At 58.2% G+C, this 20555-nt stretch overlaps 1 protein-coding gene across 3 annotated transcripts in view; it reads right to left on the bottom strand.

The window, feature by feature from the left end:
• Positions 1 to 1506: 1506 nt before the first annotated feature.
• Positions 1507 to 20555, bottom strand: part of MEGF8 (multiple EGF like domains 8) — a 42550-nt gene continuing 23501 nt past the window's right edge. The window contains exons 22-42 of one of the 3 annotated variants that reach the window (XM_025424792.3): positions 20279 to 20528; positions 19655 to 19787; positions 18044 to 18291; positions 17852 to 17962; positions 17574 to 17692; positions 16974 to 17181; positions 16278 to 16458; positions 15596 to 15759; positions 14685 to 14829; positions 13612 to 13843; positions 12352 to 12484; positions 12035 to 12248; positions 11684 to 11898; positions 7633 to 7840; positions 7311 to 7470; positions 6791 to 6983; positions 6089 to 6259; positions 5854 to 5984; positions 5231 to 5363; positions 4093 to 4359; positions 1507 to 3705 (exon numbers count right to left, since the gene is read on the bottom strand). In XM_025424792.3, the coding sequence (XP_025280577.1) occupies positions 3091 to 3705; positions 4093 to 4359; positions 5231 to 5363; positions 5854 to 5984; positions 6089 to 6259; positions 6791 to 6983; positions 7311 to 7470; positions 7633 to 7840; positions 11684 to 11898; positions 12035 to 12248; positions 12352 to 12484; positions 13612 to 13843; positions 14685 to 14829; positions 15596 to 15759; positions 16278 to 16458; positions 16974 to 17181; positions 17574 to 17692; positions 17852 to 17962; positions 18044 to 18291; positions 19655 to 19787; positions 20279 to 20528 (4231 nt within the window). In that variant the 3' untranslated portion in view covers positions 1507 to 3090. Of the gene's footprint in view, positions 4360 to 5230; positions 5364 to 5853; positions 5985 to 6088; positions 6260 to 6790; positions 6984 to 7310; positions 7471 to 7632; positions 7841 to 11683; positions 11899 to 12034; positions 12249 to 12351; positions 12485 to 13611; positions 13844 to 14684; positions 14830 to 15595; positions 15760 to 16277; positions 16459 to 16973; positions 17182 to 17573; positions 17693 to 17851; positions 17963 to 18043; positions 18292 to 19654; positions 19788 to 20278; positions 20529 to 20555 lie in introns of all 3 variants that reach the window. The other 2 variants (XM_025424790.3, XM_025424789.3) reach the window with 2 other exon arrangements.

The raw sequence follows: 20555 nt of genomic DNA on the forward strand, positions 1-20555 counted from the left end.
CTCTCTCATGAATGAATAAAATCTTTAAACAACAAAAAAAGACTCGCACCCAGCACCCTGCCTGTAATGCTGTAGGCCCTTGGTGAAATTCCACCCCCCACTTTTCTGAAGTCCCCAAGGCATTGATGGCCATACACAGAACAGGGTCCAGAACTTCAGCACCCAATGCTCAGTGTTTCTCTCATGGTCCCTGAGCCTCATGCTTTCAGGTACATGGACAACAGGGGGAGGTGCCAGCCGCGGGCTGACGTGGAGGGAGGAGGACCATGTGCTATGGGGCACTCATGCAGGGGCATCCGCACCTACAGATGGGAGCTGGGAAGGTGGCTCTGCATCCCAGACAAAGGGTGCAGCCACAGAGCAAACACCCTGCTCGGGAGGGCAGAGTCATGGGGTGGTGGCCAGGGAGAGGCCTTCCCAAAGGTCTGATCATAACACAGACGAGTCTTGGAGAGCCACCTTAGCTCCTTCCTGGTCACAGATGAGCTCTCCACTGGCTGTGGACTCCCTGCGGCAGTATGGCTCACTTCTGGTGAGCTTCCTGGTTGGGAAATTGTGCCTTATCCCCAGCAGAAATTGTTTTTTTTGTTTGTTTGTTTTTTTAGAAATTGGCCTTTTTGAACACCTGCCCCTACCGCCCGCTCTGTGCTGGGTCAGCACTCAGCTAGGTAGGCTAAGTAGGAACCTGCAGGGCACCTGGGGACTCAGTGGTTGAGTATCTGCCTTCGGCTGAGGTCATGATCCCGGAGTCCTGGGATTGAGTCCCACATCGGGCTCCCTACAGGGCGCCTGCTATTCCCTCTGCCTGTGTCTCTGTCTCTCTCTGTGTCTCTGATGAATAAATAAAAACTTTAAGAGAAAAAAAAAAAGTTGCCCATATATCTGAAACCACTATGATTTTCAGGGGCCATACTGGAGACCCAAACACCCCCTAGGCGCACCTCACTGCCAGGTCTTGGGCTAAACATCAGATGAAGCCGCCAGTGTGTGCCACAGGCTGGCCCAAAGGGAACATGTGTCGTGAACTCTCAGCCAGACTCCCACTGAGGGCACACTGCCACCGCCTGCTTGCCCTGGGGGCCTGGCAGATGAAGGCTCCCGTGATGCTCCCCGTTTGGGCCATGAGAGCCTTTTCGGATTTGAGAAAACTCATCACGTTGGGGTGGCTTGGTCTCTCCACTGCCTCAACGCTTCTGTCAGAGGCCAGAACAAAACCAAGCCTGAGACCAAGGCAGCCGGTCTCCTGAAACAAACGGGTCTCCCTGCGATAGGGATCGACACCCTCCTGTCCCCCAGGTCCGTCCTTTCCAATAATGATCGAGAGCTTCCGTAGTGGCCCCACCCCAACACCCCTGCCTTGGGGAGGCAGGGTGGAGCCAGGCCCAGCCATGTGGCTCAGAAGGGTCACCAAGGTAAGCACCCTGACTGGACTTCTCCACATTCGGTGCTGTTCAGAGAAACAAGACACCCCATCTCCTGCATGCAGACGGCGCTCAGACACCGGCCTTCCCCACACTCTTTATTTGCTGCTTCACCTGCTCCCCCCTTTCAGCCTCTGACCTTGGGCACATACACACATGGACAGGTCTCTTGGACAGAAGCCCCCAGCAGAGAAGAGGCAGTGCCCAGCTCCTCAAGGTCCAAAAACACAGCTCAGGGATGGAGTCTTGCAAAAGAAGTTCCAAGTTCAAGATGGGTAGGAGGGGGGTGGTCCTCAAGCAGACATGAGCTCGGAAGTCCAAGGTGGTGGCCAGGTGGGCGGGAGCAGCGCCAAGAGAGCCCACAAGTCTTCAAAGCAGCACGATCTGGGGAGAGAGCTGCGCACTGAAGATCCCACCGTCTCCATCTCCTGCCTTGGTACCTCGCCCACCACACACACAACCCCCTACTCCCTGGGGCAGCATCTCAAGCTTTGTCTCCTGGGACTCCTGCTGAGCCAGGTGACCCTGGTGCTAGGGTCAACAACATCATCTGAGCTTTGTCCCTCCAGCCTAGAGGTGACAGCTGGTCCCTGGGCTGCCTCACCATCCCACCTCTGACAGCTGAGCCCTCACCAGTCCAGCCAATCCCCTGCACTCAGTCTGTCTTCCTGGCTGGACCCGATAGAAGTGATGCCTAACGAGCATCCTAGAGTCTAAGACCGGACCTCTGATCCTCCCCACACGCTCTAGTCTGCCCCTAGCTCGGGCCACAGACTTGAGATGGTCCTGGATTCCCCCCTCCCTCACCCCAACATCCACATCATCCTTTACTCCTCCTACACACATCCTGCACCTGTCCCTGACCCACCCCCCTCCCCGCCACCAACCTAGTCCAGCCCATTGTCATCTCTTGTCACCTCTGGCCCATTCTCCACACCACAGCTGAGTGGCCTCTTGAATAGATACATCGGATCCTGTCACTCCCCCTCCTAAACCTGTCCCACGGCTTCCCATTGCCCTGAGAATAAAGTTCCAAACCCCATCTGGGGCCCACAGGGCCCTGGATAATGCCCACCCCTGCCTGTCCCCAACCTCACCTCCTTTCCACACTCCATCTAGGTCACACCGACCATCTCTACGATCCCTCCAATAAAGCACACTGGTTCCCACCCCTGGGCTTTGTCCTTGCAGCTCCTGCTGCCTAGGCCCCACTCCCCAGAGTTCTCCCCGTGGCCAGTTCTCTCCGTCATCAGACCTAGCTTCTCCAAGTGCCCAGCTGACTCTACCCCGCCATCCCTCACGACCACATCCTGTGATCACCCATGGCCCTTCTGCACAGACATGATCCTACTCATCTGTGTGCATGTGTGCAAGTGCTGGCACGCACCAAGCGTCTCCCTCCACTAGACCCTAAGTCCCACAAGATCAGGGAACTGGTCTCAGTTTCTGCTTGGCCCAGGGCCTTCAACACTGCCTGGCATATAGGAAGTAGTCAATAAATAATCGTTGAATGTAGAACGTTGAATGCCCTGTCTGGGGAGCCCCAGGGAAAGGGAGCCAGAGGTCTCAGAGGACACAGGGGCCCGGGGCTCCCCGGGAGGAGGAGCCCCAAGTCCAGGGCGACATCATCCAGTCACTCAGCTGCCGCGGCTGAGGACCCCACCGCGGGTCAGAGGGACATGCTGGTGAGATTGTCCTGGCTCAACAGCCCCTTTCGGCCTGCGCCAGCCCCGTGCCCACTGCCCCCGGCACCCCCGCCGCCCCCACAGTATTCATGCAGCCTGTGTCTCAGTGTGACGAGGGCTGAGCCCAGGCAGGCACCGTTGGGTGCTTGGGGTCCTCCAGGCAGCTGGAGCAGCAGAGTGGCCACACCAGCCATGCCATCTTCGGTGGGCTCGAGGGTGATAGGCCCGGCTCGCAGGCCGGCAGTCGTGGCAGGGATGGCTGGCGGGCAGCAGCCTCCTCCCACGGGTCCCCAGGGCCCACCGGCCCCTGTCAGCAGTAGGGGTGCCAAGAAGGGTTCTGAACGGCGGAAGGTGGGCGGTGGGAGCCCAGCCGGCTTCCAGGCAGGCGCTGGGGCAGCAGGGTCGGGCGGGAAGCAGACGGTGACCTTAGCAAAAGGGCGGCTGGCCATCTTGGTCATCTCTTGCAGATGCCGGCGCTGTTCCTGCCGCTGGTCCAGGGCCTGTTTGGCCTTCCAGAGGAGCACACAGAGCGAGAGGAAGAGAAAGAAGCAGGAGAAGAAGACGGAGAAGAAGACAAACAGGTCGATGTGGGCCTGGTCCTGCCGGAAGAAGAGCAGGCCCTGCGAGTCAGCCGAGCCATTGGCGCCAGGCCCACTTGGGTCCCCCACGCCCAGCAGGAGCAGGTAAAAGCGGCTGGACTTGAGAGCGTGATGCTCATGCGGGTAGGTGATGACCAGCCGGTCCCGCACACCACGGACCACAAGCACCGCCGACGGCTCAGTCACGGTCACGTAGGTGATCAGGCCCCGTGGCCACACTTCCCGCACCCGTGGCTCGGCCGGGGTGCCTGGCCCATTCCCGGCCCCGGGTCCCCCTGGATCCCCGGCTACCCGGGGTCCGCCATCAGCAGGGGGTGGGGGAGGTGGTGGGGGCGGAGGTGGCTGGATATGCACGGTGTGGACGCCTGTGTCAGGGGCCACACGGACCACAAAGGTGTCGTAGGAGGTGGAGACATAGAGGTCCACAGCACCGAAGGTCACATCCAGCGTCAGGCGGATGTCCACATTGGTGAACTTGGGCTGCACGCCAAAGAGGACGGTGCGGCCAGGGCCCAGGGCTCGGCGCTTGGGTTCATGGAAGCAGTTGGTCTGGGACGTGGGGTCGAGACAGCACTCCTGCTCCACAGAGATGAGACGGTAGCATTGCTGGCCACCCAGCGGGCTCCCGTGGAACGACTCCCGGCACTTGGCGCACTGCAGGAAAGGGGTGGCGATCAGGGCCGAGCTCAGGGGCCAGCACATGCAGTAGTGACATTCTGTACCAATCAGTGGGTAGCTACTGCCCCAGGCTCCGAATCCCTAGAAGCTTCCTTGTGACCGTGACCACCCCCACTCCAACCCTCAGACCTCCCTGACACCGTGTGGAAGCCATCAGGACCCGACACTCCAGCACTGCTATCCCCGCTGTCATCCCCAGTGGCCACAGCACCCTGATGCGGAGGCCTCTGGAACTCAGGCACAGTGATAAAGAGCTCAGTTGAGCCTGCCTCTACCTCCCCGCTACCTGTGTGGCCTCGGACTAGGGACTTAACCTCACTGAACTGGAGATCTTCCTCTATACCCAAACAGTAAACAGGGCTCGTTCACGGGACTGCCGAAGCCCCAGGCACAGCACAGGGTGGGCCAACCTCACCTGCCAGCCTTGCCATTTCTAGACTGCATAAAGTATGTCCCACCTCAGGGCCTTTGCACTGGCTGATCCTCCTGCCTGGCTCACTCTCTACATCAGGTCTTTTCTCAAGTGTCACCTTCTCACTAAGGCCTCGTTGGTCATCATGCCTACCATTCCCACTCCGCAGCACCGGCCTTCCTTTCTCCTAACGGCTCATCACCAGCATACTGTGCATCTAACTTATTCATTTGTTTGTTGCTGACTCCTCCACAGGAATGTACGTTTCCTGAGGGCAGAACACTTTGCCCATTCGGTTCCCTCCTGCGTCCCAGTGACTCCCACACTCTCACGTTACCTGGCACATAGTAGGTGCCCAGTAAACAAGTGCTGAATGCACGAGTGGACCTCTCAGGGTGTGGGTCCCCTGGCCTGGAACTCGCCTCTCCACCGTACCTGGTACTTGTAGCAATCTCGACGGTCGCTGGGGGAGCTGCCCTGGCACGTGCCCGTCTCCGTATTGTTCTGACACGGGCAGCCCGTCCCGTCCTGTTCGTTACATGTGTCTGCATGGCCATTACACTGGCATCTGAGGAAGGGGAAGAAGACGGGGGTCACAGAGCTCCCCTGACCTAGGGGAGCCTAGGGGTCTAGGCTACATATGTGAGCTCCAATCTGACCAATAGGCCAGAAGGGGAAACTGAGGCTCACAGCGGGGGCAAGCCATTTGCCCAAGGCCATGGAGCCAGTAAGTAGCAAGGTCTGGATTTGAAGCCAGGTTGGAATGACTCCAGAGTCTAGCGACCGATCAGAAGGAAGGGCTGGGATGGGAGGCTGTCCCAAGGCCTCGACCCCCGGCAGCTATCTCTCTGCCCACCAGTCTCCATGGGGGACGCTCTGTAGCCTGTTGTCAGCGCCGGCCTCTGGGGCAGGGGGCCTCCCACTGCAGCCTGGCTCATTGCCCCCAACTTTGCCTGAGCTGGGGGCCTCCCTGGGGTTGTCGTCGGCTCCCGACTGAGGGCAGAGAGTTGGGGGTAGGGAGAGTGGGCAGGGCAAGGGTCCCAGGCCCCCCTTCTCACTTGGTGCACTTCCCATCCAGGAGGAAGTAGCCGTGCAGGCAGCTCTCGCATTTGTCCCCATAGCTGTTGTTCTGGCAGTTCACACACACAGCCTCATCCTCACTAGGCCCCTCTGTCACCCAGTTTTCAATCTGGCCAAGGAAAGATGGGGTGATCACAAAAAGGTGTGGACACCCCCCTCCTCCCTGAGTCACAGCCCCTCAGACCCAGGAGTCCTGGACTGCAGCCCTTTTACCTCCTCTGGATCCAGCGGATACTTCTCTGGCTCCTTCCTGGCCATTTCGAGCTCTTTCCTGGAGACGCAGACGTGGCTGTTGCCACGACAGAAGGCATGGCAGGGCCGGCAGGTCCCGCCCCCCACAGCCGAACCCACGAACAAGGGGAGGCACTGCTCACAGTGGCTGCCCTAGAAACCAGGGATGGGGTGTTCAGAGAAGGTGGAGAATCATGGGGTGGGTACGAGTTGGGAGTGGGAAAGGAGCACTCTGAGAGCACCACGGGAGGGCAGCAGGGGCTCGGGCACCTGGTTTGGGCCATCCCAGCCTTTGTGCAACTTAGCCTTCTGCCTTCGCTTGCACACCTCCAGTGACCGGCGGGGTGTGGTGGTGGGCGGGGGGGTTGTGTTCATGCCCATCCAGTCCAAAGTGTGAGCTCAGAAAGGCCGTCCCTACACCATCCTAAGTCCTCCTCCCTGGGACCAGCCTCCCTAGGCTAGCAAGCACTCCCTCTGTCCACTATTCCGGGGTGGCCCCTCTCTGACACAAATGCAGACAGCAGCCCCCAAATCTCCCTGCATCCCCCTGGGTTAGGGCTACGCCACCTCCTCCCTGAACCTGGCTTATCAGGACTTGGAGTGAGTCTCAAGACACCTGAGCATGGGCTGAAGGCAAGGCAGGATCTGTCCCAGAGGAGCGTCTGGGGCCCTTAGGTAGCCCACCTTGGTGTGGTTGCGGCAGAGGAGGCAGTGGTCACGGGCCCCCACACCTGCGCACTCGCTATGGCGGTTGCAGCGACACTCTGTGGAGCAGTTGCGGCCAACGAAGCCAAAGTGGCAGCGGCAGTGGTCAGGCTCCACACATGAGCCATTCACACAGCCCTGGGCACACACGGGGCGGCACAGCCCGGTCACACTGCAGGGGTGGAGGGTCAGGGCAGGGGAGGCGACCTCAGGGCTCCAGTCAGCCTACCGCCCCCACTATACTGCCCACAACTGGTGGCTCATCCTTGGTTCCACACTCCCCTTCCAGGGTCTACCCTCCACCTCCTTCAGGGGTTAGCCTCCCACCCTCCCTCTTTCCATCATGCCCTGATGAGCTCATCAACCGTGCCCCTCCACCTTCACCCCTTCCTGGATGAATCCCATGTCTCATACATACACTGGTCCAGGCCTCACCCTTTCCTACTCCCATAGGCTCTCCCACCTCACTTGCCTGGGCCCACCACCCCCACCCACTCACTTGTCCATAGTGTAGCCCGCCTTGCAGCTGCACTCGTAACCATGCGGCCGGTCGTGGCAGTTCTGCGTCTCGTTGCAGTCGTGGTGCCCGTTTGCACACTCATCCTCAGGAGGGCAGGACAGGAAGGCCCAGGAGGCCTCAGGGCGCCCACACGTCAGCCCTGGCACAGGGACACTGAGCTTCACCTGGGTGCCTCTGCAGCACCCACCCAGCCACCCGGGCCCTCACTCCACCTCCCCCTGAGCCTTTCCCCTGGCAGGTTTTCTGTGCCAGACCCCAGCCCAGGGTCAGGCCCTCTCACCTCACCCCTAGCCCATCTCACCATCACGGGGACCGCTGAGTCCACCCTCCAGGCAGTGGCCACCCCCATCCTGGCCTCCCCAGGCACACCAGCCACAGTGGGGACGCCGCAGGCACAGGGCACACTGGGTTGCCTGAGCACAGCCCAGGGAGCAGCTCTCAGGTCCTCGGAGCAGGCGTCCACAGCCTCCAGCCATACATCGCAGGGGCAGGTAGGAGGGGCTCAGACACTGTACAGGGGAGGAGAAATGAGAAATGAGGTGGTCAGCAAGAAAGAGGCAGAGGATCAAACATATCCTGTCTTCCCAGACTGCACCCTTCCTCGGGGCTCTTGCCCCTCCCTGGCCACAGCCGCTGGACCAAAGTGGACACCAGCATGGGCGCATCACATTCTCCATGTCAAGTATTTGTAACTTGACATAGTCCACATAGTCCACAATGGCAGTCAGACTTGGGGCATCCTTGAAACTGGAAGATTCTGGAGATGAGGCCTGGTGGGGCTATTTGCATGAGCAAATCACAGCAAATGAAGAGAAGAGAGGCGCAGGAAAAGAGTAGATGCAGGAGGAAGCATTGATGAGGACCACACACCCAAAACTGCTGGTGGTGGAGCTGGGGGCAGGGGGTGGGCAGCTTTCCAGGCTCTGTCTCCAATCCCATGGAAAGGCCTGGCCTGGCTGCACCTTCCACCCTGGCCTGCAAGAGGTACCACTGCATTAGTGCGACTGGTGGTATTAGGTCTCCCCCTTCCCCACCGACTTAGTGTGCACAGCTGTTTCTCACAACCAAAGGAAGGCAACAATTCCAGATGGACATAGAAACTGGGAACAGGAGCGGGGCTGCAAGCCACTATCACTTAGGAAAAATGTAGAGCTGGCTGCTGGGACAACAGGGTCCTCCCACAGAGGCTGGGAAGTGGAATCTGTGGTCAGGGGTGCCCAGTAGCTCACACACCATCACTTCTCATGTCCTGGGACCCAGATAAGGTGGGCAATGAGGCTCAGACTCCTGGGAACTTACCTCAGGGTGTCAGAGTATTTTATTCACTGTCTGGGCCTTAAGTATAAAGACGACAGAGATTAGCCTGGGCTGTCTGACAGCACTCAGCAACCACGCGATCCTGAAATAGACACCCTCACCGCTGTGGCCGGAGCTCTGAGCCCACTGACGGTTCCGGCCAGCAGTGAGCTGAGCCTTGCCGAACTGCCGGAGCCAGGTTCCAGATCTAAATTTAGTGCACCCCTTGGCAGATGGTGGGGCAATCTGGAGGGTGGGAGGGGGAAACCAAGTCCCCGGTGTGCACAGCGTCTTTTGCTGTGACCTCCCTAGTGGCCATACGCCATGCTGCCCAACACCATGAACTGCATCTCTGGTGTTCACTGAAGAGACATAGGGATATAAGTTCCGAATGCAGGACTCTAGCTTGTGCTGACAGATGCCCACAACCTAACAAAGTGCCTGGCATAGGGAAGGTGCTCAATAAAGAACCTGGTGAAGAGAAGCCAGGCAAGAGAGCACTGTCGCCCCATCCCAGGCTCTGAGGCCAAAGTCATTCAAAAGAACAATGCTCAGGTGGTGGGGGGTTGGGGGGGTGGGGGGCGTGGGGAGGTGGTGGTGTGTGCGCCTGGGTGGCTCAGTCGGTTAAGCATCTGCCTTCAGCTCATGTCATGATCCCGGAGTCCTGAGATCAAGCCTCCGGACTTGGGGGAGTCTGCTTCTCCCTCTCCTCCAAGCCTGTGCTCACTCTCTCTCTCTCTCTCTCTCTCTCTCTAATAAATAAAAACAAACAAACAAACAAACAATGCCTGGTGGTTAACAGCTGCCCTTGAGCCAAATCATAACAGGTCTGGTCTGCACATCTGCTAAGAGCCTGAGCCAACACTTCAAAGCTAGGAGATTGCACAGAAATCCGACGTTCTGGCAGAAGTGCTCTCACATCTGCATGTGGCACTGATTTTGTGCTGGAGGCTCATGCTCCACAGCTCCCTCTGGCCTCGCTGAGCAGCATGGAGGGGCTAGGGGAGAAGCGGGTGCCTGCCGACAGGCTCTCTGGTGTTGCCTCCCAGTCCCTGGAGTCCCCACAGACGCGGATGATGGGAATCTCAATAGTATGTGGGGAGAACTCGTATCACCATAAGGCCATGAGGCCTCTGTGCATTAGAGACCCACCCTGCAGGGTCACACCGAGAACCCTTACTGGGAACACTGCCCACCCTGCGGCGGTGACCCTCTGGGTGTGTCACAGAGAGTGGAGGTTGGGAATCCTCCCGCTGGGCAGAACTTGGGGTGCGACTGGGTTTTTACTGAGTCGCAAGCAGGGCCCCAGGCTCCAAATACACTCTCCCATTTAATTTATACAACCTGTCGGTGGGACTACAGGAGTCCTGTTTTTTTCCTGAGTGCTGGTATCTCTTCTGCTATTCACAAGAAGCTGATTTCATACCTGAGATTATGTTAAAGAGGTGATTTAGGGAGGGTGTGACCACAAAGACCAAGGGGTTAATGGGTTGGCGCTTAGAGTCACCCTGACTGGGATGGGGGTGGAGTTGGGGTCCATAAAAACTCAAGAACATAGAGGTTCAGAAAGCTCCCCACAAGCATGGTGTGCCCCAAGGGGGTGCGGAAGCTCTGTGCATCCACCCCGTACCTTGTCCTATTCGTCTCTTTCACTTGGCTCTGCCTAAGTTACAGCCTTTATGGGAAACTGGTATTCATAAGTAGTTGTTTCTCTGAGTTCTGTGAGCCATTCTAGCAAATTATCAAAACCGCAGGGGAGGGGGTAGGACGCCTGGTTTATAGCTGGTTGGTCAGAAGTGGTCTCCAGTCATGACTGGCCTCAGAAATGGGGGCAGGCTTATGGGGCTTTAACCTTGCAGGATCTGGCTCAAACTCTGGTGGGCAGTGTCAGGAATAAACTGAGTTGTTAGATACCCAGTTGGTGTCCAGAGAATTGGAGAACAGGTTGTTGGTGCTGGATGACACCCCAGTGGGTCTTTTGTTACTGGTCCTATTTTACCAAAGATTCACGTAGGCTCACATGTTGTGAGATGGTGAATGGCCACATGTGGAATGGGTGTTCCCCAAGAAAGATGAATGAGATGTGGACATCACTGGGAATCAGAGATCCAGACCTCTGGCCCAACGACACTGCTTCTAGATGTGATGGCAGGAGGTGAATCTTTCTTGTCTCCCCCTGGGGTGGGGTTGAGGGTCCAAGGGCTTGTGTCTGCCACTGGGACGGCCAAATCATCCTAGGCAGAGGCATCTTTGGAACGGATTCTGTAAGGAAGCTTGAGCTTCAAAGGGCTTGCCCGGAACAGGCCCACAAGGAATCATCTCTCCAACCCACAGCCATAAATAAGGAGTGGGTCTGAACCGCTGTGTTAGAACCGTGTACTCCTACCCGTCCCTGGCCACATCTCACTGGGTCAAGGCTGGATATCTAACTTGTGAGCTGAGCTGAAGTCTCCCCTTAAGAACGTGAGCTAACAAAAAACAAAACAAAACAAAACAAAACAAAACAGAACGTGAGCTAACCGAGGAACACAGAGATGACTGTCTTCTCTGGAATTAGAAAGTCACATAGACCAAAGGCCAAGGGCTGCCGTATGAAGCCCAGTGCCCGGATGATCAAGCCCAGCACAGATGGGGCTGTGCAGAGAGCAGCTGAGATTAGAAACCACGAGGCCTGAGAAGGATGGAGCAGCAATACTTCCTACCCCGATTCCTTACAATAAAAACAGCTTGAGGAGGTTTCTGTTTCCTACAACCAGGAGTTCCAAAAGCAGAGAAAGAGATGAAGGAAAGCGCAGAGGTTTGGGAGAGAAAGCCAAGATGGCATTAGCAGTCACAGGAAGGACTGGGGGAGTGTGAACCCGGCTGTGGAGTCCACAGCAGACGTGACAGGGAGACTCACGAAGCCAGGAAAGAGGTGCCAGTGGGAGAGGAGAGGAAGCAGGAGGACAGAGGTAGCACCACGGTGGGACCAGAGCCAGGGAAATGGAGCAGGAGGCAGGACAGGTGAGCAGGGTCAGGGTAGGGAGGGCCCCCTGGACATCCAGCCTGAGCGGTACCTGCTGGAGGCTGCTGCTCCAGACACAGTGCTGCCAGCCCCCGTCCGCACCCTTGGAGTCCAGGCAGGAAGTACAGTTGGGCAGGAGGTGACAGGGAGTGGGGCAAGGGAGTGGGGGCGATGATTCCACTGGCATCGGGGACACGTTCAGCAGAGAGTGGCTGAAGCACGTCCAGTCGTAAGTGGGCTGCACTGAGAGAATGCGGCGGGTCTCCCCTGGAGTCAAGGACACAGGAATCAGAGCCTGGTCCAGGCCGTCGGCCCCTCCCCTCCTCCTCCATCCCTTGGGCCCAGGAGTCCAGGCCCCCTGCACCTCCCCAGGAGGGGGGCCTGTGGACTGAGCCAGCCTTACCTGTTCTCTTGAACTGCCTCGTCCACATGCACTTGCCCTCTCTGGTGCACTGCTCACAGTCGGCAGCCCCGCACACAGCCTCCGAGCAGTTCCCGGCCCAGAAGACCTCTCGCTGGTTGATCCGACAGTCGTTCTCCGAGGTGCAAGACCCATTCCGCCCGATGCAGGCACCCTCCGGGCAGTTGGTACACCATTTACAGCGGGGGGCCGATGCCTGGTGGGGGAACAGGGGCTTAGCAGGCTCCTCGGAGTCCCTGGAACCCCTCCTGACTCGGCTCTTCCCACCCAATCCCAGCTGAAGTGCCTGAGACACCCACCCCATTCACCTCTCCATCTCCAGGCTGCAGGGTCCGGGGATGGCGGGCCAGGCACTCACTGCAGGTCCGGAGACGTCGACATTCCTCGGGGGATCGAGGCATTGGGGAGCAGGGGGGGCCCCCGCAGCCCAGCCTGAGAAGGCAAGAGGCCTGGGTCAGCACACCCAGCCAGACCCCATACTACCACCACCTGGCCTCGCCCCTTCCTGGTGCCTCCTGGGCATCGTCCTGCAGGGCCCCCATGTGCATCCCAGGCTGGTCTCAGCCCAGGCCTCCCGAGGCTGCTTCTCCCCCACCCCACTCAGCAATGATTTCATGTCTCCCCTGCCACTCCCACAAGACACTGGGCACTATCCCCCACTCTCCACCCCTGCAGCCTCTTGCCCAGTTCAGGCCTCTTCCTCTTACTGCAGCCTCCTCCTCCTCAGCCTCCTCCCAGGTCTCTACCCACAGTCTCCCCTCACTACTGGCTCCTTCCCAACAGCCCCAGGGCTTTCTGCCCAGGCCTGGCCCTGATCGCCCCCGCTCAAATCTTCCTTGGCTCCCCATCACCCACACTGGAGGTTCATAATCCCTTACCCAAAATCTTTGAAGGCACACGTTTCAGAACTTTCCAGATTTTAGAAAAGCAGTGGGTGTACACAGTTACATAACACTCCTAGTGAAGTGCGGGGGAGAACCCCATAAATCAAACCCTTTAATAATTCAGGAGCAAACACAGTGACACATTTAATGGGATTAGCCAAGCCCATTAGTAGCCTCATACTGGTTCAGGATAATTCTGTAGCCCAAAGAGTTTGTGCTGAACCTAAGACAGCCCTTTCATCTTCCTGAGATATCTGGCTTCCCAAACAACAGAAGCCCAGCGCCACAGCCAGGCACTGGAAGCCCTTTCTGAGCTATCCCCACCCACAACTCTAGTCTCATTTCCCCCTAGTACAGATGGTCTTCTAAAATACACCAGGCACAGCCCCACTTCTGAACCTTTGCTGGTCTAAACTCTTGTGGTCATTCAGGAGTCTGTTCAGAGCCAGCTCCTCCAGGAAACATTCTTGGATGATAACCCAGCCCACAGGCAGGGCTACTCAGGGGTCCCCCAGCCTGACCCTGCCTGTGAGGCAGCTGACCATTTTCCCATGGGAGCTGGTATCCTCCTGATGGTACCCTCCTGAGGCCTCCTCGCAAGCCTGGCCTAGCACAGAACCCCCATCAGAGGGCACCAGACTGCCCACCCATGTGCTGATCAGTCATGATGGTTACCTATGAGCCTGGTCCCCGGACAAGCAGGCCCCATGGCACCAAGTACAGGCCCCAGACTGGTTACAGGCTTCGGGTGAGGGCAGCAGGCGGCAGGGGTCAGGGGGTAGGGTCAGGGCCAGCAGGCGGCCCAGGGCCACTCCCCCAAAGCCCCCTGAGAGGTACAGGCGGCCCCCTACCGCTGCCACTGCATGGGCCACAGACTCCTCCATCGGGGGCCCCACAGAGGCTGGGCCTGGGGAAAGACAGAGCATTCAGAGACTCAGGGAAGAGCGTCCCCACAAAGATGCCAGTCAGAGAGGGATGTCAGGCGGAGTGACATGCTAAGGACAGTAGACACAGAACAGACAGAACAGAGACAGAAGGCCAGAAAGGGCAAGAAAATTGGACATGGAAAGCAAGACCAAAGAGGGGAGACACAAACAGAAAAAGGAAGCAGAAAAAATGGGATAAGGATGGAGACACAAGCTTCTAGAACAAGACATAGGTTGGTTGCTGCACAACATCATGAAAGCAGGAGGTGCCACTGCATCGTTCATTTCACAAGGGTTCATTTTTTTTTAAGGGTTCATTTTCTAATGTGAATTTCGCCTAGTTTTTTAAATCCTCCAGGAAAAAAAGGCGGGGCGCAGGGGGAGAGAGAGAAAGTCACAGAGTAGTGAGCAAGATAGATTCTGGGCAAAAGGGAATTAGAGACAGAGGGTCAGAGAGAGAAGCAAAAAGAAAAGGAGGCAGGCCCAGAGCATAGGCAGTCACCTGCACCAGTAAGCGAAAAGACACTGTACAGGCCCCTTTCCAGCCTCTGAACAGCAGACTGGAAAAGAAACAGCCCCACGTTAACAGTGCTGTCTCTAGAGAGCGGGATCATGGGGGATATTTTTCTTTCTTATTTCACCAATTACATGCAATGAATATTATTACTTTTATAATCAAAACAAAAGATACACTTTCTAAGAAAAGAAAAAGAAGGCAGGCATCTCTGCAGGTGTTTAGGTAACAGAGGGGAAAGCAGCTTTGCCGTGGGTGATGAGTGAGTGTCCCAGGACAGGGGCTCCCAAGGGGAGCACTGGACTTACGGGTGAGGTCGGGCAGGAGCCAGGCATTGCAGTTGACTTGGTAGAGTAGAACATCGCTGCTGAACTCATCAGGGTCCGAGCGCCCCCCAAGGACCACCATGGTGTCCCCTAGCAGGGCTGAGGCGTGGAAAAGCCGGGGCCGGGGCTGTTGGGGAGACACCGCAGGATGGCCGGTCAGAGTCCACACTCCTCTGCTCACCCCTCAGCCCACCTGCCACCCTGACCCCTCCCACACCTCAGCCACCACCAGCCCACCCAACCCTAACCTCCCTCAAATCTCAGCTCCTTCCTCCGGGAAACCTCCTTCATTCTTCAGAGCAGTCCCCAGGGCCATCTCCCTTCCCTGGACTCCCAGAACCCCCATGCCCTGTGCTGTTCCCCAGGAAGCTGGCCCAGGCTGCTTGCGCTGAATCCTGCAATTCTCGTGTGACCTTGCCAGCTGGACTGGGGGCACCCTGGGGGTGAAGCTCGGGCCTCCCTTATAGTCCAGTCCCCAAAAGGGCTTGGAAAGATGTTTGCAGATGGAAAATCAATGGTCTCTACCCAGCACGTCCAGAGTCCAGACTCCCACCCGCTATCTACCTCCTTTGGCCTTGAAGGCAGGAGGCACAAGGAGGCTCAGTCCCAGCCCAGAAGGGGAGGCTGGGGAGTGGAGGAACCTGTCAGGGCCACCCCCAGAGTGGGGCAGAGCTGGGACCAAACCAGGCCTCTGACCTCCTGCTCTAGGATTCTTCCCTCCAAGTGCGTAGTGCAAGAAGGGGAGACGTGAGGGGTGCCACAGTTCAGTCGAGGGGACTGGGAAGAAGGGGAGTAGGAATCCAGGGTTGAGCTAGTCCCTGGGGTGCTGGGAAAAGGGGGGCCCCCCTCCTTCCTGCCCCCCGTGTCTGTCTGTGTACACCTCTCTTCCTGACCTTTGCCCCCTGGGAAGGGGCCAGCAGGCTCCAGGTGCGGTCAGGACAGTGCAAGGAGTAGAGCTCAGGGGACGGGGCTGCCAACTCCACATGGAAGCGGAAACCCCCAAACACGTAGAGGGAGTCCGTGGCCTCGTGGTACACTGCAGAATGACCGTAGAGACCTGGGGGGGGAAGGAGTGAGCAGAGACGGGGGCTGATTAGGAACGATCTCCCACCTTCCTGGTCTCCCCTTCCTGGGGCCACACTACCTAGGAGCTCTCCTCAACTCCTCCTTCCTGCTACGGCTCGAAAGGACAACCACCAGAGACTCTGGGCAAGGGAAGAGAGGGAGACAGGGTGACCTGAGTGTCCTGGGTCGGGGGAGGGACAATGAGCAAAGAATGGAGAAGGAAAATACCTGAGGGACAGGGATCTAGGACCCACCCGGGAGAGGAACACGGTGACCCCCTGACACTGGGCTGGAGATGGGCAGCCTATCCTGGAGCGGGGTGAGGGGCCCGGGCCCCCATCCTCAGCTAGAGAGAGAAAGGCTGACCTTTTCAAGAGCTGCTCTGAGGATCTGCGTGGGCATGGGGGGAAGACAGGGGCCTCAGGGACAGTGACGACAGGGTATGGCAGTGGACAGAGAGCCTACACAGAGCCCCAGCTGGCCAGGTGCCTGCCCTGTGCCCAGCCCTACCCGTGGGAGGTGTCCCACTCTGGGCTCCGGACACCCAGGTGCCAGTCACCAGCTGGTACTCGAAGAGCTGCTGGTTGAAGCCACTTTCAGGGGAGTAACCGCCCACCAGGAGCAGAGACAGGCCTCGGCGGGATGTAAGGGTGTGACCAGCAACCGCTGGAAGCTCCACAGTCTGAGGAACCTGGGGGACAGAGGGCAGAAGTCACCAGGGAGCTGGTGAGGGGTGATTTTATGGGCAGAAGCAAGCCTCAGAACTCAACACTCCCCTCGAGCCTGTAAGGAGGTAGTAAGCTCCCCAAAGCTGGCCAGACCCTAAGCTTCCAACCGGCCATGGTCCCTGCAGGCGTGCGGTGGGGCCCCCTGCCATTTCCACTCGCTCACTGTCACTGATGCAGGTCGGGGCAGCCTGCTGTTCCTCTGGGAAGCCCTCTTCTCACTCTGGCTGCATGGGGCTGATCGTACCCGCCCCACAGTGGGCCACAGCCCGGCCCGGCGGACAAGAGTATCCCACCCACTTGGCCACAGGCTGGCTTGGGAATATGACGTGACACAGGATGGCCAGTGAGATTCAACTCTCGGACCCGTGCTGGAGCCCTGGGGAGAAGCTGCATCCTCTCGGGGGTAGGATGGGCAGGAGCCACTCTGGCCCTCCCTGCTAGAGATGGATCATGGGGGCTGGGAGAAGAGGGGGCTCACCTTCTCCTGCCGCCACTGCAGGGTGGTGAGGTTGAGGATCCAGAAGTCGCGAGCAACACCCCCAGCTGTGAGTCCCCCCAGAAGGTACATGGCACCACGGCCAGAGGACACGTAGGCAGCTGCGTGGAAGGAGCGGGGTGAGGGGCCCGGGCCCCCATCCTCAGCTCCCGCCAGCATCTGTGTCCAGCGTCGCTCACTCACTGAATACCTGGCACCATGGAGCAAAAGAGAAGTCTTGCTATAGTTATCCCAGCATCACCTGGGATGACCCTGCAATAAGTATCCTAGCATCACCTGGGATGATCCCTCACACACACAGATATCCCAAAATCCCTAGGGTGACCCTCCTATGACAACCATCTTACCATCCCCGCCTCCCCCAAGTAGCACCACCCAAATAAGTATCCCAGACCCCGAGGTGAGCCTCCTGTGACAAGTGTCCCAGCATCTTTTAGGGTGTCCTTCACCTGCAGAGGTCTTTTTTTACATCAGGTTTGGTTTTGTTTTCACCCCTAAAGGACTCTTATGACACACATCTCAGCATGTCCTGAGGTGACCTTCTCTCATTCACGCATCCCACCTCCTGGAGGCAGTCCTCACCTGTACAGGTTTCCTAGTAGTCCCTGGGGGAGGCCTAGGCCCCCAAACATCCACAAGGTGGCATCAGGTCCCTCCACCATGGTGTGCCCGAGGCGGTGTAGGAATCGGCTGGCAGTGTCCTGGGGGTGGAGGTGGGGACGTGAGGGGTCAGGTGAAAGTCATTATAAAGTGTCAGGCTGGGTGTAGGGTCGGAGGGGTGGTCCCAGAAATGGTGCGGGGAGAATGATCCAGAGGCAGGCTGTGTGGCCCCTCCTTGGAGAGTGGCATCCACAACTCACAGCTGAGAGGCGGCTGTCCATGAGGGTCTCCCAGACCAGCTGCCCGCCATCCAGCTTCGTGGCACAGTCAGGGCCCCCGAAGCCCTCGGCACAGATGCACACACCTAGGCTCTGGGGAACAGTGGAAGGAGGCTCAAGAGGGAGCCCAGATCTCTACCTGGGTCCCACTCGGCTTGCCTGTCCTCCACATACCTGGTTACAAGTCCCCGCCCCACTGTGGGCGTTGCAGTTCTCAGGACACAGAGCCATGCGGCAGTGGGGGCCAGCCCAGCCCTGGGGACATCGGCAGAGTCCAGCACCTGTGGCTCCATCTTGGGGGATGCACTCCTGGGGGACAGGGCAGCTCCCGGGGCCCCCCGACCCGCAGCGGGCGGAGCCCACTGAAGCGTTGAACCCCCACGATGAGGAGCCATTGGCCTCCCAGTGGAGCACGAGCAGTCCTGTTGGGGGAGAGGCCAAAGGTTTGTGGCAGGGCCAGGTTCCAGGGCATTGCTCTACCCCAGGTTCTCAGTGTCACTGGCCAGGACAGCAAGGCCCTCCTCATCATTTATAATCACTGCCACACTTAGCTGTCATCCTGCACCCTGCACACCCTCTCCCTCATCCAACCCATCAAATTCCCATTCCAATCCCATCACTGGCAAGCTCCAAACCCTCCACAGCTCCCTGCAGCTCTGACATAAAACCCAGTCTCCTTACAAAATAGATTAGTGGTGGGGGAAGGGAGCAGGAATTAGTTATATGCTATGCAAATAGTGCCTCAATAAAATTATGTCCAAAGCAGGTGGGCAGCTGTAGGCTCTCTGACCTTAAGGCCGCCCTGTGCCCCAGACCTAAGCACTCCAGCACCGCAGGCCCCCTTCTGGCCTCTTAGGGCCTGGGCACCTGCTCCTCTGGCCTGGAGAGGTCGCCCTCCTCCCTCGCCCCTTCCTGTGCTTCAAGTGAAATATCGCCTCCGCAAAGAAGCCCTCCCCAACTCCCCAGACAGGCCAGGTGCCTGCTCCTTCCCACATCCTCTCCTCCCTTAGCAAAGGTGCCACTCTCCTCACTCTAACTGGTTAAGCGCTGTTTGTCACCCCCTGCAGCCCCTCCCACTGTCAGTCCACGAAGGCCTGTGTCCCTCATTCATTCCTGTATCCTCAGCATCCAGCGCAGGTGCAGCTTGGTACACATTTGCTGAATGAAATAAAATCGACGGCCCCTCGGGTCAAGTTGCTCCTTGCAGAGGGGGTTTGGGGTTTCAAGCGATCCCCAGCAGGCCCACGAGCACTCCGCCCTCTCTCTCCCAGCCTCGGAGATCTCTCTGATCTATGATGTGAAGAGAAGTGTTTCCAGGCTCGGGCCCAAAGTGCCCCAGGTAACAAATTATTTTTAGCACAACTCCATCAGCCTGAGCTGGTTTCCCAAACTCCCAGCATTGCTGATGTAACGGGCCTGGTGATTCTTGTTTGTGGGGTGTCCTGTATGCTGTGGAATGTAGAGTGGCATCCCTGGCCTCCCCACTCATGATGATCAGAGTGTCTCTAAGATGTAGCCAAAGGGCTCAAGGGGCAAAATCACCCCTGGCTGAGAACCACCAGGCTGAGGAGATAGGCAAGGGGCCTTCACACCAGCCACATTCTGTGTCCCCCAAAGACTTGTCCCCAGCCAGGGCAATCCTCTCTACTAGAGAAATGGAGGCCTAGATGTGGCAAGTCAGGGGCAGAGTCGGGCTGGGTCTCAAGCCCACCTCGGGGGACAGCATACAAGAGGGCAAGGATTACACAGCCTAGGACAGGCTCCCACTTTCCCCAGTCCCCATACCAGACAGGGCCTGCACTGTGAGGGGCCTGTCCCGCCGCTGGCCACAGAAGGCAGCAATGAGGCTCCGGTCTGACTGGACGACACCAGTGTCCAGGAAACGCGGGAATCCATCAAAGGCCAGGACGTAGCTCAGCTAAAGGTGGAGGATGCAGAGTGAAGGATCAGGGGACAGGAAGGGTGAGAAAGAGGGACACCTGGGGTCTGGGAGGAGGAGGAGCTCAAGAGGAGAGGCAATCTGAGACCGGGAAGCAGGCCGCTTGACACTTCTGGGCAGACTGTCAAACAGTGGCGTGGAGGCCACCGTCCCCCTCCTGTGTTCACAGCAGACATGGTTAATCAATCAGGCACTCTCACATGGAGCCTCTTTCTCAATACATAGCTCCTGGTGGCCACTACCTACTGGTGGGAGCTGGCACACAAAGAACAAATATTAACCATGCCCAGACTGGGGAGTGGGGACTCCGGAGATGGGAGGTGGTCTGGGGAACCGGAGGTCTGCGGTCTGAGGAAGAGAGCTTTGGATTTAGAGAATAAAGAAACAGGGATATGGGATTAGGATCTGCCTGCCGATTCAGACTGGGTGGGGGAGACATGGGCCTGAACTCTGGAGCCCTCGGGACTCACCGTGCAGGGGGTGCTGCTGTCAGGGGAGAAGGTGAGGGTGAGTGGGGGACAGAGGGTCCCAGGGGCACAGGGCTGTAGCACCTCGGTGGCCGAGACAACCCACACACAATAGGACAGGCCTGGCCCGGCTCTCGCTGCCCCGCCACCTGGAGGCAGCAGCCCCCCAACCCGGCGTGAACCCAGGGCCACTGAGGACACGTTGGTGAGGAGGGCACGACCTCCACACTCCCGGAAACAGGAGCCACCAGCCCTGGGGAGATGGAGGAGAGAGAGCAAG

The sequence above is a fragment of the Canis lupus genome, chromosome 1 (genome assembly GCF_003254725.2).
Source record: "Canis lupus dingo isolate Sandy chromosome 1, ASM325472v2, whole genome shotgun sequence".
Taxonomy (NCBI): Eukaryota; Metazoa; Chordata; class Mammalia; order Carnivora; family Canidae; genus Canis; species Canis lupus.